This window comes from Monodelphis domestica, chromosome 6 (genome assembly GCF_027887165.1).
Source record: "Monodelphis domestica isolate mMonDom1 chromosome 6, mMonDom1.pri, whole genome shotgun sequence".
NCBI classification, from domain to species: Eukaryota; Metazoa; Chordata; class Mammalia; order Didelphimorphia; family Didelphidae; genus Monodelphis; species Monodelphis domestica.
In genome coordinates this window covers 43,338,481-43,353,365 of record NC_077232.1, presented here as the reverse complement: position 1 = coordinate 43,353,365, position 14,885 = coordinate 43,338,481, and the positions used below count along the sequence as shown (strand labels likewise).

Here is a 14,885-nt window from a genome sequence, read left to right as displayed (position 1 = left end):
GCAAATTAAAACAACTCTGAGGTATCACCTCACACCCAGCTGAGTGGCTAACATGACAGTGAAGGAAAATAATGAATGCTGAAGGGGATGTGGCAAAGTTGGGACATTAATGCATTGTTGGTGGAGTTGTGAATTGATCCAACCATTCTGGAGGGCAATTTGGAACTATGCCCAAAGGGCGATAAAAGACTGTCTGCCCTTTGATCTAGCCATAGTATTGCTGGGTTTGTACCCCAAAGAGACAATAAGTAAAAAGACTTGTACAAGAATATTCATAGCTGCGCTCTTTGTGGTGACAAAAAATAGGAAAATGAGGAGATACCCTTCAATTGGGGAATGGCTGAACAAACTATGGTATATGTTGGTGATGGCATACTATTGTGCTAAAAGGAACAATAAAGTGGAGGAATTCCATGGAGACTGGAACGACCTCAAGGAAGTGATGCAGAGTGAGAGGAGCAGAAGTAGGAAAACATTGTACACAGAGACTGATACACTGTGGTACAATCGAAGGTAAGGGACTTCTCCATTAGTCTCAATGCACTGTGCCTGAACAACCTGCAGGGACCAAGAAGAAAAAAACACTACCCACAAGCAGAGGACAAACAGTGGGAGTAAAAACATGGAAGAAGGCCAACAGCTTGACTACAGGGGCGAAGGGGATATGAACGAGGAGAGACTCTGAATGAACAGTCTACTATGGAAACCAATAGCATGAAATGGGCTCGGGTTGAGGAATCATGTGATACCCAGAGAAATTGTGCATCACCAATGGGAGGGGTGGGGAGAAGGGAGGAGGAAAAAAAAAAGGTGATTTTTGTTTCTAATGAATAACGTTGGAAAATGACCAAATAAAATAAATGCTTAAAAAATAGATTTTGTATCTATATTCATTAAGGAGATTGGCCTCTAGTTTTCTTTCTCTGTTTTTGACCTGCAGGCTTTGGGATCAGTACCATGTTTGTGTCGTAAAATGAATTTGGTAGAACTCCTTAGTTGCTTATTCTGTCAAATAGTTTGTATAATATTGGGATTAGTTGTTCTTTTGAATGTTTGATAGAATTCATTTGTGGATCCATCTGGACCTGGGGATTTTTTCTTAGGGAGTTCTTTGATGGCTTGTTCAGTTTCTTTTTCTGATATGGGGTTGTTTTTGTAATTTACTTCTTCCTCTGTTAGTCTAGGTAATTTATATTTTTGTAAGTATTCATCTATATCACCTAGATTGCCATATTTGTTGCCACATAATTGGGCATAATAGTTTTTAATGGTTGCCTTAATTTCCTCTTCATTTGAGGTAAGGTCTCCCTTTTCATCTTGGATACTGTCAATTTTTTTTTCTTTCCTTTTTTTAATTAGACTGACTAGTACTTTGTCTATTTTATTTGTTTTTTCAAAGTACCAGCTTCTAGTCTTATTTATTAAATCAATAGTTCTTTGACTTTCAATTTTATTAATTTCTCCTTTGAGTTTTTGGATCTCTAATTTAGTCTTCATCTGAGGATTTTTAATTTGTTCACTTTCTAGTTTTTTAATTTGCATGCCCAATTCAGTGGCCTCTGCCCTTCTTAATTTGCTAATATATGAACTCAAGGATATAAATTTCCCCCTGAGTACTGCTTTGGCTGCATCCCATAGGTTTTGAAAGGATGTCTCATCATTGTCATTTTCTTCAATGCAGTTATTCATTGTTTCTACGATTTGTTCTTTAACTGGTTTTGGAGAATCATATTGTTTAATTTCCAATTGTTAACCTTAAAATTTCTTAGACTTATGAATGTTGGAAATTTCCCCATTGGGAAATTTCATACTTAAAAAAATCTCCTACTGATAGTAAGAACTCTATTGGAATATGAAACTCCTTGGCATGGGAGGATCCTTCTCCTCCCTACTTAAGACTACTTTAGGACAGAAACCTTTTGCTAAACAATGGAAAGGGCTTTGACCTACGCTTAAGCATAGAACAGGAAGTTCTTTGAGTCATGATTGATTTTAGAATTGATACAATAGAGATACTTGGAATGACAGAACCAGGTCTTGGAAACTACAATCTCCAACCTACTCAGAGTAACAGGATTTAGGAAGGGCTGCAGCAAAGATCAAGATTTAATTATTTTAGAATATGACCTTCAACAGACATGTGCAAATGGGGCAGACCTCTGGGCGGTCCTGGGTTAAGCTAGAGCCACCATTGGCAGAGGGGAGAGATCGACAGTGATTGGTAGATGTGAGAACTGAGAGGAGGGAACTTAGATTGTTTGCTTAAAGATAGCGGGGTCTGTGGACTGGGAGGGAGGTTGATGCTCTGAAGGAGGCTGAGAGGAGAGAGGTCCTGGAGGGAGAGCTCCTGGAGAGGTCTTGAAAGAGGCTGTGGAAGGAGAACTCAGGAGGAGTCAGGAGGAGGATTCTCTGGAAACATTTCTTGAAAGGAGGCTCTCTTGAAGGTGGAGCCTGAGGTTGGCACAAGAAGCCTTACCTAGAGAGATCTTGGGTGAGTGATAAAACCAACTCACTGATTTATCTCTTAGGACTAAGGTCTAGGCCTTTATTGGCTTGAGGCCCTTCATTCTTATTCCTTTCTTACTTTCTCTCTTTTTCTATTGATTAATCAGTGTATTATAAATTAAATTTCTCTATAAAACCCAGTTGGCTTGGGCATATTCTTAAATTGGGAATATATTCCCTGGTGACCATCTTATATTTATATAAAACCAAGACACAGTAGAAAACATATTTCAGCGGTCATAATTGTTATATATTTCCTTTGCTCCCAAACATTTTAATTATCTCATTTTATGGCTCCCACTCTCTTATCTACAACTACTTAACACTCAAAACTATTTTAAATCTAACACAATTAATTTTTGATTTATCTCTCCATGTGCCCTTACTAATTATTATTTTCATTTCATTGTGATCTGAAAAGGTTGCATTTATTATTTCTGCTCTTTTGCACTTGTTTGCAATGTTTCTATGGCCTAATACATGGTCATTTTTTGTGAATGTACCATGTGCTGCTGAAAAGAAGGTGTATTCCTTTTTGTCCCTATTTTTTTTTCCACATGTCTACTAACTTTAATTTTTCTAAGATTTCATTCACTTCTCTTGCCTCTTTCTTATTTATTTTTTGGTTTGATTTATCTAGTTCAGACAGAGGAAGGTTCAGATCTCCCACTGGTATAGTTTTTCTATCTATTTCATCTTTGAGCTCCACTAGTTTCTTCTTTAGAAATTTGGATGCTATGCCATTTGGTGCATACATGTTGAGTATGGATATTTCCTCATTGTCTATACTGTCTTTTATCAGGCTATAATTACCTTCCCTATCTCTTTTAACTAGATTTATTTTTACTTTGGCTTTGTCAGATATCATGATTTCGACTCCTGCCTTCTTTTTATCAGTTGATGCCCAGTATATTTGGCTCCATCCTCTTACTTTCACCCTATGCTTATCTACCTTCCTCATGTGTGTTTCTTGTAGATAGCATGTGGTTCTAATTCACTCTGCTATTAGCTTGCGTTTTATGGGTGAGTTCATTCCATTCACATTCAGAGTTATGATTTCTAGCTGTGTATTTACCAGCATTTTGATTTCTACTCCTGATCCTGCCTTTTCTTCTTTCAGTATTTCCTCCTACAGAAATGTTTGTTTTTCATCAGCCCCCCTAGTCCACACCCTTATTTTACTTCCCTTTTTAATCCCCCCCCTTATTTTCCCTGTAGTCTTTCTAAAATTACCCCCCCACCCTCTCCCTCCCTTGTACTGCTTCCCTCCCCACCAATCCATTTATTACCCTTCCACTTCCCTATAGGGCACAAATCTATTCTCTGCCCTAATGGATCGGATTGTTCTTCCCTCTTTGGGTCAATTTTAAAACCTGTAAGATTTGGATATTTCCTATCTCCAACCTCTACCCTTCCAGTGTATTGATGTTTTCCCTCCTCCCGCCATGAGCTTCTTTGTTACATATAAATTTACCACCATTTGTTTCTTTTCCTATTTCTTTTAGTAATAACCTCTTTTTTAAACTCTAGTTGTATATATACATATACACACACACGTATATGTATTTTTGCATGCATATATCTATATACCTATTTATGTCTTGTCCTTTCATCCTATACATTTTGTCACTGTTCCCTTTAAGTGTAATTCTTCTAGCTTCCCAGGTGATAACCACAGTTTTTAAGAGTTACCAATGACCTCTTTTCTTATTAAAATTTTTTTATTTTCTTTTGTTTTCTTTTTTCCCTCTTTTTTAATTACCTTCTGATGATTCTCTTGAGTTCTGTGCCTGGACATCAAATTTTCTCTTTAGGTGTGGCCTTTTCTTTGCAAATTCCTGGAATTCTTCTATTTTGTTGAATGACCATGCTTTCCCCTGTAAGAATATAGTCAGTTTTGCTGGGTAGTTGATTCTTGGTTGTAGACCTAGTTCCCTTGATTTCCGGAATATCATATTCCATGCCTTTCAGTCCTTCAGTGTGGATGCAGCCAGATCCTGTGTTATCCTCACTGTGGTTCCATGGTATCTGAATGACTTTTTCTTCACAGCTTGTAATATCTTTTCTTTGGTCTGATAGTTCTTGAATTTGGCTATAACATTCTTGGGTGTTGTCAGTTGGGGATTAAGTACAGGAGGGGATCTGTGGATTCTTTCAATCTCCACTTTTCCCTCTTGTTCTAGAATTTTGGGGCAGTTTTCTTGAATAATTTCCTGTAGTATTGTGTCCAGGCTTTTTCTTTTGTCATGGTCTTCTGGTAGACCAATGAAACTGTAACAGTTAAAATTAGTGTCTCTTTTAAACGTATTATATTTTTATGAGGTTTATTAAAGATTAAGAAATAAAGAAAATACAAAATAAGAAAATCACATGCAAACTACATCTTGCCTGCTAGGTAGAGAGCCGCGTGTGCCTAGAAGTGGAAGCCGAGAGAGAGCCCAAATAGATGGTACAGTCAGTTTAAATACCCATTTTGTTCTCAGGCCAGGTGGGTATCTCCAGTGGGATTATAGGGAATTCTGGGAGCAACTAAAGACTTCTGGGAATTGAAGTCCAGGGTTCAAATCTTTATTTTTACATTTTCCTGTTTGATCCTATTGGGAAAAGTTTCCCCAAAAGAATCCTGAAAACATAATCAACTTAAAGATTACAACAATTTAAGGATAAGAGGAAAAAAGAACAAAACCAATAATTGCTAAATGCATTGACAAAAAGCCAGTTGGGGGAAGTCCCCTTTGGCATGAAAGTATACATACAAATAAATGTTCAATCAACCACACCCAGAGTTCATTCTTGATCTTCTCATGCAGCGTGTGGTCTGGAGGCATCTTCATGGTGTCTTTTCCAAAGAGTTCAGTTTCTAGATTCAGAGAAGTATCATATTTCTTAACTTAAAATTCTTCTTAAAAGGAATTTAACCTTTGCAACTTAAAATAATATTTTTACATTTCCTCATTAAGAGGGTAATTGAAAAACACAGGATCACTTGGGGATGCATGGCTGAGTTATGAGGTATATGAATCAATTGGTAAGAGAAATTTAAAAGACATCAGAAAAATCCAAATAAAAAAAGATAATTTCTGGATGAAAATATAGACTATCAAAGTCTTATGTATAAAAATTCCAAGTAAAGGAAAAGTAAATCTATAACAAGTCCTTGAATCAGCGCTCAATTAAAATGATATAAACTAGTAAGCATTTACCCAATCAGTAGCCAAGACTATAGAAAGTTTGCTACACTATGAAAGGCAGAAAAGGGACTAGATTATAGGAACCAGGTTAGAAGCCAAGTTTGGGATACTGGTCTGTAAGTATTTTCAGTGAATGTGGATACAAGGAAGTCCTATGTATGTTAAGCGTCGCAACCTTAAGTCTTCACACTAGGTTCAAGTTCTTTGTATTGGATTGGAAGTGCATCAGTCCTTCTTGGATTGGTTTATCTTTGGCCCTGTGCAATGGCTCTTTTGTATATCTGTCCTGGAATCGGACAGACTCATTAAGCAAAGTCCTATAATTTTTTTTAGTGGCATCATTTTTATAGTCTCAAGCTTTTGGAGCATGCATTGACATTATAGCAAATGTATTTAATGCATATTACTGCAAAATCAAAAAGTTAAAGAAAATCTTAATACTGTTGACATGTGCTTCAAATATAAAAAGGAGAGAAAAAATAAAAAACTGAAATAGTATATTGCACATGCAAGAAAAATATAATAAAAGAGTTTTAAAAATTAAAAAATGTAGCTTATAATCATTGACACACTGTGTCAGCCAAGAAAATATAAAATGCAAGGCTTTCTCACCAAAAATGAGATCCATTTTCTCTTCATATCTGGCCATGATCTACTGTGAGTACAAGCTAATAGATTTTACAAGGTAACAGTATTTTTTTATAAAGAACAATATTACAAATATTATCCCCCAAATTCTCAATAGCCCAGTTAATTTATTACAATAGCAAACAAACACACTATCATTTTTTACACATGAGTTGCTGTATGGCATTTTTTTTTAAATCCTTACCTTCCATCTTGGAGTCAATTGGCTCCAAGGCAGAAGAATGGTAAGGGCTAGGCAATGGGGGTCAAGTGACTTGCCCAGGATCACACAGCTGGGAAGTGTCTGAGGCCAGATTTTAACCTAGGACCTCCCATCTCTAAGCCTGATGTATGGCATTTTTAAAAGCTTATGAACTGATGGATATTTGTCACAATTTTTACAAACATAGCAAATCTTTCAACCTTGGTAAACATATTTTTAAACAAAGTAAAACTTATTTCAGGTTTTGAACATCATCAAGAATTCTAGATATCATTACAAAAATGTGGTAGAAGGGTCTAGGAAAAACTCAGACCTCTGCAAATTGAGCTGAAGAGTATAAATGAGAGATGCTCCCCTTTTTTGTGGGGGAGGCTTCTTGGGGTACAATGCCCTGGGATTAACTTCTCAGCTTTCATTCACATTTTTATAAATGCAGGAGTTGGGGTTTATAATTGTATTTCACTTCAGCTACTAAAATGGGCCTTACCTCATGTTAGGGGCAAGCAAAATGACCAGAGATTGTTAAGAAAAATTCTAAAAATCTTAAATCAATTTGAGATATTTAGCTCATTAAATTTTCCAAAGGTTGTTGTAGCAATTTTCTGATGGAATACATCTATCCTCTATGTGACAATTTACAAAGTCAAAAATAGAAAAGTTGTTTTTATATGGGCCTACTCAATTATGTTTGTTCAGTATAGTTATAGGGGACAAGCAACAGAATGTAACAATAGTTAAAAAACCCAGTACATTAAAATGATTCAGTGTGACAGAATAGTATTGAATGCAGTAATATATGAACTTAAAATCACAAAATTAAACCTTAAACAAAACAATCAGCAAAATGCAATAGAATACAGAGATTTTTATAAAACACAAAGTCTGAAATGCCTTTAAAATATAACCTCCAGTCTCTTTAAAGTTCCTTGGGTTTTTATCCATTTAAATGCCTATTTTCAGAAGGGAGAAGATTGGTAAGGGCTAGGTAATGGGGGTTAAATGACCTGCCCAGGGCCACACTGTCAGGAAGTGTCTGAGGCCAGATTTCAACCAAGGACCTCCCTTCTCTAGGCCTGGCTCTCAAGACACTGTGCCACTGAGATGCCTCCTCATAGTGAGGAATTTCATATTTGGCTAAAGAGTTGCAGGGAGCTGAATTTTTTCCCTGAATCTCAGGTGAGATAAATGAAAATATCAGTACAATCAAAAAATATCCTCTTAAAGTAGCAATGCTTTAAATTCCTGTTTGGAAAAGCGTCTTCCTTCTTTCTTTCTTCCCCTCTGCTATCCCTTGCCCCCAGTCCAAGTGGAGGCTAATCAGAGCCTAAGGAAAAATCACCCCCTACCCTGTTTTTTTAACAGCTGGTCTTTGATCCTGAAGAAATTTGGTCTGCTACCAGCAGCCTGGGTCCTGGGGCTGGGCCTGGGGTGATGAGCCATCTGGATTGGGATTGGAGGCCAGAGTTGCTGCGGCTGGGGGGAGGGGGGGGAGAGAGAGAGAGGTTTATTAAAGATTAAGAAATAAATAAGAAAAGCTCGTGCAACCTACATCTTGCCTGCTAGGTAGAGAGTCGCATGTGCCTAGAAGCAGAAGCCGAGAGAGAGCCAAGTAGGTGGTACAGTCAGTTTAAATACCCATTTTGTTCTCGAGCCAGGTGGGTATCTCCAGTGGGATTATAGGGAATTCTGGGAACTACTAAGGACTTCTGGGAATTTGAAGTCCAGGGTTCAAATCTCCATTTTAAAAATTCTTAAATTGTCTCTCCTCGAAAGATTTTCTAAATCCTCTGTTCTGTGAATGAGGTGCTTCATATTTTCCTCAATTTTTTCATTCTTTTGGTTTTGTTTTATAGTGTCCTGCTGCCGTGTGAGGCCACTTATTTCTAGTTGTTGTATTCTAGTTCCTAAAGACTGGATTTCATCACTGGCTTTTTGGTTATCCTTCTCTTTCTGGTCTGATTTTCTATGAAGGTCATCTTTCATCCTCATTACTTCATCTTTCATCTCCTTTGCCTCATCTTTCATCTTCTTTGCCTCATCTTTCCTCTCCTTTGCCTCATTTTCCAGCTGATTAATTTTGGCTTTCAAGACACTGTTTTCTGTTTCCAGATGACTTATCTTACTGTTAAAGTTGTCTTCAGCCTCTCTTAATTGTGTTTTGATTTGCATTTTGAGTTCTTCCGATGCCTGTATACAATTCACTGGGATTTCTGATTTATTGTTTGCTGATCCCTCCCCCTCTGTTACATTCACTGTATAGAAGCTATCTATTGTCATTTCTTTCTTCTTTTTCTGTTGTTTGCTCATATTCACCCCTTCTTTGCTCCCTGTATTTGTCTGTGCTCTGGCTCCTTTCATTTTTTTTGGTTTTGGTCTGTCAGTCTCCCCTCTTAGAGCTTTGACAGATGATCTCTCGGTGCAGTCTCTGGGGGAGGGTTGTTGGGGGTTTGAGCTTCCCTGTTTTCTGGAGGCATTTGATTGGATTAAAGTCCAGCAATCAATGAGGGAGGGTTGTGGAGCCTGGGCTTCCCTGAGTTCTGAAGACTTTTGATGGGATTAAGTTCAGCTTGGTTGGGCTGGGTATGCTCTGAGGCCAACACCTCCTGTAAGGCTGGAGCAAATGTGTAGGATCTACACAGCTCTGGCCAGGCTGCCAGCTCTATGCTCCTTCTCTAGCTCCTTCCCTGCCATCTGTGTTCGACGCTCTGAGCTTAGCACAGCCCTGCCTGCAAGGTATACCCTCCAGACCAGCACCTTTGCTCACCCAGAAGTTCCCACTGCCTCTGGAGTCTCAGCACTCCAGGTGGGCAGGGGAAGGGGTCCTGAGACCTTCCTTCTTCCCCTTAATCCCAAGTGTTCTCGGGTTCCAGCTTTTGTGGGGGTATACCTTTTGAATTGAATCCAGCAGGAGGGTTCCTTGGCTCTGTCTTGTTGTTGGGTTTGATTTTCAGTCCCCTAGGAGCATTTAGTTTGTGATCTGTAAGGAAGGGTATTCAGAGGTCTGAACTTCTTTCCTTCTAGGCCACCATCTTGACTCCACCTGTTATTCCAAATTTCTAAGGCCTCATTTCCCTTATAGTGAGCTTCTCTGCTTCATGAGACATTATTCCTTGTAATCTTATAGCTCTATAAACTTTTAAAGATGAACCTATATTTTAAACCAATATTACCCTGGGCTGCCACGTCTCTACTTGACAAAGAGGCCAGATATTTCTTGGATGAGAATTTTTGTCTTCTTTTGGTCTTCTAAGGGCCAGCATATGTTTTTATGAGAGTTAACATCTGCAGGTAATGATCTTTTTCTTTATCCACTTCCCATTTGAGAACCATTAATAACTTCTTTGAGTCAGATTTGAATAGCTATCATTAAACACAATGTCTTTCTATCTTAATTCCTTTTTACTACAGTATGTTTATTTGCTTTCATAAGTTGAGGAGTATCCAAAGTCAGCTGATTCTGAAATAATGTGCACTTTTGATAACCATCAAAATAGAGCCAGATTCTTTTTTTTTTTAATTATTTTTGGTCATGCTATTGCATACTCCCTTTCTTTCTCACTTCTGTAAGACAATAGTCATAATATAAAAGTGTGAAGCTTCTGAGTTACCCGTGAGCCTTTAATCTCTTTTGTTTCTTAATCTTGAGCCATAATTTCCAGCATGTTTTTTTCTATGCTGGTCCCATAACCTGAAGCCTTCCCAACTGGGTTAAACAAGAATTCAGGGTCACACCCATGGTAAAGCATGAGAGAAGATTGTTAGTAAAGGACTCAGTAATTATCTTTGTCATTGGTTCAGTTATGCTTGAGATTGGCCTGATTTATCCTGAACTAGTTTGGTTTTCCCCACTTTCATATTTAATGCTAATAAATTTTTTAGCTCTCTTAGTTTACTGATTGCTTACATGACAAGTTTTTGAAACCCAAATGATTTCTATTCTTGGGTCAGTGATTTGGGGTTCAGATTTTTGCATTTGTGTTTGCTCACAGCTTGGAGAAGAGAGTCAGGGAGATTGTCCATAAAGCCTTCTGGGATTGCTTGAGTGTCCAGTTAAGTGAAGAACCACCAACTTATGATCATGCCATCAAGCTTGTTGGGGAGATCAAAGAGGTGAGGAGGAGGAGGAGAGAACTTCATTCACAACTCATAATTATAGTCAGATGTCATGCTTTCCCTCTGGGTGAAGAAACCTCACTAAGTTCCTGGGCCAGAGGTTTTATTATGCCCACTATACAGTTGAAAAAACAAAAGGACCATGAAGCTACAACACTTTCTAAAACATAGGTGAACATTGTCTCCATTGAACTATGCTGCTGCCATGGTAGTCTCAGGGCCTCAAATGATAAATATATTTGCTAAAGCCATAACTGTGCCTACAAACTAAAAAAAACATCAGTGTGAAAGTAACCAAAATGTAGTTATTTTATTGAATTGTGGTACTTTTAGGGCATCCCAGCAGTATAGTAAGAGTCAATGCATGCTCTTATCCTGGTTTTGGGATGATTGAGAGAAGTGGAAGGAAGCTGTACTTTTCACCATAATCGCCAAGAAGAGAAAGAACATTTTTTGTTTACAAACTCTCAGTGTAAGAAGGGACTTCAGGTTATTTGGGTCTACCCTCCTTATATCAAAGGATCAGAAAAACATAGATTTAAGAGCTGAAAAGGATCTTGGAGATTTAGTCCAGTTCCTTAATTTTACAGATGTGAAAACAGAGGCCCAGAGAGGATGTAACTTGGCCAAGGTTATGTCTCCAACAAGAGGTGGAGGCAAGATTCAGAGTTTGGGCTCCCTGACTCCAAGGCCAGTGTCCTTTCCATGCTGGATGGAGTTTTTTAAAGTTAAGTGGATGAAATCTGATCTCCTCCATTGCTCACCAAAGCATTATTGATTCCATCTCTGCATGGATCAGGGGGTTAAATAGCAAAAAGCTATTTCACTGTATAACTCCCAGTTAGTCATTATATGGATGATTGTGGAGTTCCTCTAGTTGGTCTGTGTCTAGTACACTATCTGAGAAATGTTGATTAAGCTTCATTTTGCTTTCTCCTAGACTCTTTTATCTTTCCTGCTGCCTGGTCACAGTAGATTGAGAAACCAGATTAGAGAAGTCCTTGATCTAGACCTGATAAAGCAGGAGGCTGAGCACGGAGCTCTCGACATTTCTAAACTGGCTGAATTCATCATTGGGATAATGGGAACACTCTGTGCCCCAGCCAGAGATGAGGAGATTAAGAAACTGAAGGACATTAAGGAAATAGTTCCCCTATTCAGGTACAAAAATTACCTTAATGTGAAATATTATTTATGAAATACAGATCCTGTTTTTCAAGTTAGATGTGGAGAAGAAAAGGAAGCCTCTTTCTTCTTCCAGAGTGGGTATGCCAGAAAGTTCTCTTTTTTGCCCTTTGGGGGAGCTATCTAATCTCTTCCCTGCTCCTCAAGTGGAATGGAAGCTCTTGGAGGGCAAGATTTAGTTTTCATTTTGTTTTTGTATCTCCAGAGCCTAGAGCAGTGATGGTGAACCTTTTAGAGACCAAGTACCCAAGTGGCAACCCTCACACCGCCTAGGAGCCCACCACCTTACGCCAAACAGGGGCAGGAGGAAGCACTCCCTTTGGACCGCTGGGTAGAGGGGCAGGTGATGAGAGGAATGTTCTCCAGGCATGAGTGAAGAGGGAGAGGGGAGCAGCCCCTTCCAGTACACATGCCATAGGTCTGCCAACCCTTTACTTGCTTTCCATTTCCATCCCGTATATTGGCTGTAATAAAAAAAAAAATCATTTCCCTCCATCTGTCAGGAGAGATGCTGGGTGAGCTGTGAGTATCAGTCCCTCCACCATGAGATTTGGGGTCTCAACCACATGGGCAGAAATCTCAGCCCATCCATGCCTTTTTAACCTGTGTCCAGAGACAGATTCTTCATTGACTCCATTTTTGCAAAATTGTGTCTTTTATGTTTTAAGTTGGCATTAATAACATCAGTTATATAACTGAAAGTAATGACACTCCATTTAAGTATACTTTGCAGTTTATGGAGAGAATTAAATCTATTATTTCATTTGAATCTCTCAACAACCCTTTAAAATGGATAAAAGTATTATCATCCCCATTTAATAGCTGAGAAAAATGAGGTCCAGGAAAGGGAGTTCCCCAGGGTCACACAGCTAGCATGATGAACTTAGCAGAGGTGGATTTAGATCCCTGACTGATGCAGAATGGATCCCCACGATGGGCCCCTCAAAATGGCGAAGTCTCTAGGCAAGGCCCTGTCAAACCAAAGCAAGGAAGGAATTTCCCCTGGAGGTTCTGGGGTGGGGGAATACAGATCTGGGTCTGGTTCCTGGCAGCTGGGCTGTGGGAATGTTCTGGTGGGAACATCTCCATGATCACAAGAGCTCCCGTTCTGGGTGGTTTTGGAGTTTCCAAACCCCCCTGGGAAGTGGGTGCTCTATCTGTAGAGCTGCCATGACTGGCCCCATTTTCCAGATGAAGAAGAGGAGGCCGAGGGAGATTCATTGATTTGCCCACCAGTTCACACAGCTGAAGGGGATCAGAGACAGGTTTGGGGGAGGGGGACTGCCCTGACCATCTGGCCAGGGTAACGCTGATGGTGAGCTACACCTCAGGTTATGCAGGAGCTTAAAAAGATCAGTGGTTTCTGGGTGGAACATTCACCTTCCTACCATCGCTGCAGGGACCCTCCCCATCTGCCCGAGGCTGGAGCAGAAGGCCGGGAGCCTGATGCAGGCACCACAGGGGGCTCCCGTCCTGCTTTGCCACATCTGCCAGCAGAGTGGGTCCCCAGCCCAGCCCGCGTTTGGAGTTCAGGGTTGTCAGGGCCACAGAGCGAGTAGAGAAAGGAGTGAGCCCCGGCTCAGACTGGGGCCCTTCAGGGAAGCAGGGAAAGAAGCTCCTTCCACAGTGCTGTGTTGTCGGGGAGGGAGGAGGGTCTGCTCACGAGTCATCCCCTCTCAAGGAAGCCTAATGCCGAGACTCCATTTACTGCCCTCCTTCCCCCTGGGCAGGGCCACCTGCTATGCCCAGGACTGGGGCTGGCACAGACGTTCATGGATTCCCACTGCCTTTTGACAGAGGAGGAAGAAGCTATTGTCTTTGGGGGGTTGCCTGGAAAGGCCTCGAGGCTGCGGACTCAAATCCAAACCAGCCCCAGAGCCAACACATCTCCCTTTTCAGCATCCCTCCACATGGCACGTACGGCTTCCTTGTCAGAGGGGAGGGGGTTGGCCCGAGAGGGGTTCCAGGGAGCCGGTGTCCTGGCCTCGGGCTGACCCCTTCTCCTTTTGCCTTGCAGGGCACTGTTTTCCGTGCTCGACCAGATGAAGGTGGACATGGCCAACTTTGCCGTGAGCAGCATCCGGCCGCACCTCATGCACCAGTCTGTTGAATACGAAAGGAAGAAGTTCCAAGAATTTTTTGAGAAACAGCCGAGTATGTGTTGGTTCTCCATAGCGTGTGTTGGCTCTCCGTAGCACGTGTTGGCTTTCTCAGCCAAACTTCCCTGACTCCACTTGGTGGCACCTCATTGAAGAGGAAGCCCATCCCGACCCCTCAGGCTCTCCGCCTTTTGTTCTCCCTAAAGTCCTGTAGAACAATTGCTCCTTTTTATTCCTAGTCTCGTTTGTGACTAAGAGAGCATCAGGAACCTTTGAGATAGAAGTGTCCGTCTGTCTCTTCCTCACTCCTGACTCTGCCCTGTGAGGGTGGGGAATCTTGTTCTTTCTAGATTCTCCTCTTGCCTCAGAAGCCCCCCTTGGGAAATGTGTATGAGATCCAGCTGGAAGCTCCTGCCTTGTCCCCAGAGGGCTGACCCCTCTGCTTTTCTCTCTGTTACTCCCAGAAGTGGCCACAAATGCATTTTAAAATATCGGAATTATCTTGGGCAGGGATCAGGGTAGTGGCTCCAGCCATCTCATCCCAGAGATGGTTCTAAATGCTCCGGCTATAGGGTGGCCAGGCAGCTCAGCAGATGGAGCACCAGGCTGGCAGGGAGGAGGTCCTGGGTTCAAATGTGGATTCAGACACTTTCTAGCTATATGATCCTGGGCAAGTCACTTCACCCCACCGGCCCATTTCTTGCTGGTCTTCTGCCTTAGAAAGGATACTGAATATGGCTTCTCAGAAGGTGAGGGTTTAAAAAAAAAATGCCTGCTCTTTGCAGCAAAAATGGAGTTGTTCCTGCCCGGGGGAGCCTGCTTTCTACTTTGGACACAAATGCACACAGATGAATACAAACAAAATATTTACAAAGAGCAGAATCAAGTAAGACTTCCTGTAGGAGGCAGCCCTGGGGCTGGGTGAGGGGTGCAAAGGCAAGA

General features: G+C 40.8%; 1 protein-coding gene across 1 annotated transcript in view; it reads left to right on the top strand.

Moving 5' to 3' along the window:
- The window catches only part of TCP11L1 (t-complex 11 like 1), a 50,826-nt gene that overhangs the window by 27,816 nt on the left and 8,125 nt on the right, over positions 1 to 14,885 (top strand). Inside the window, exons 4-6 of the mRNA XM_001380548.4 lie at positions 10,536 to 10,656; positions 11,600 to 11,820; positions 13,862 to 13,998. Of these exons, the coding sequence (XP_001380585.3) occupies positions 10,536 to 10,656; positions 11,600 to 11,820; positions 13,862 to 13,998 (479 nt within the window). The remainder of the gene's footprint in view (positions 1 to 10,535; positions 10,657 to 11,599; positions 11,821 to 13,861; positions 13,999 to 14,885) is intronic.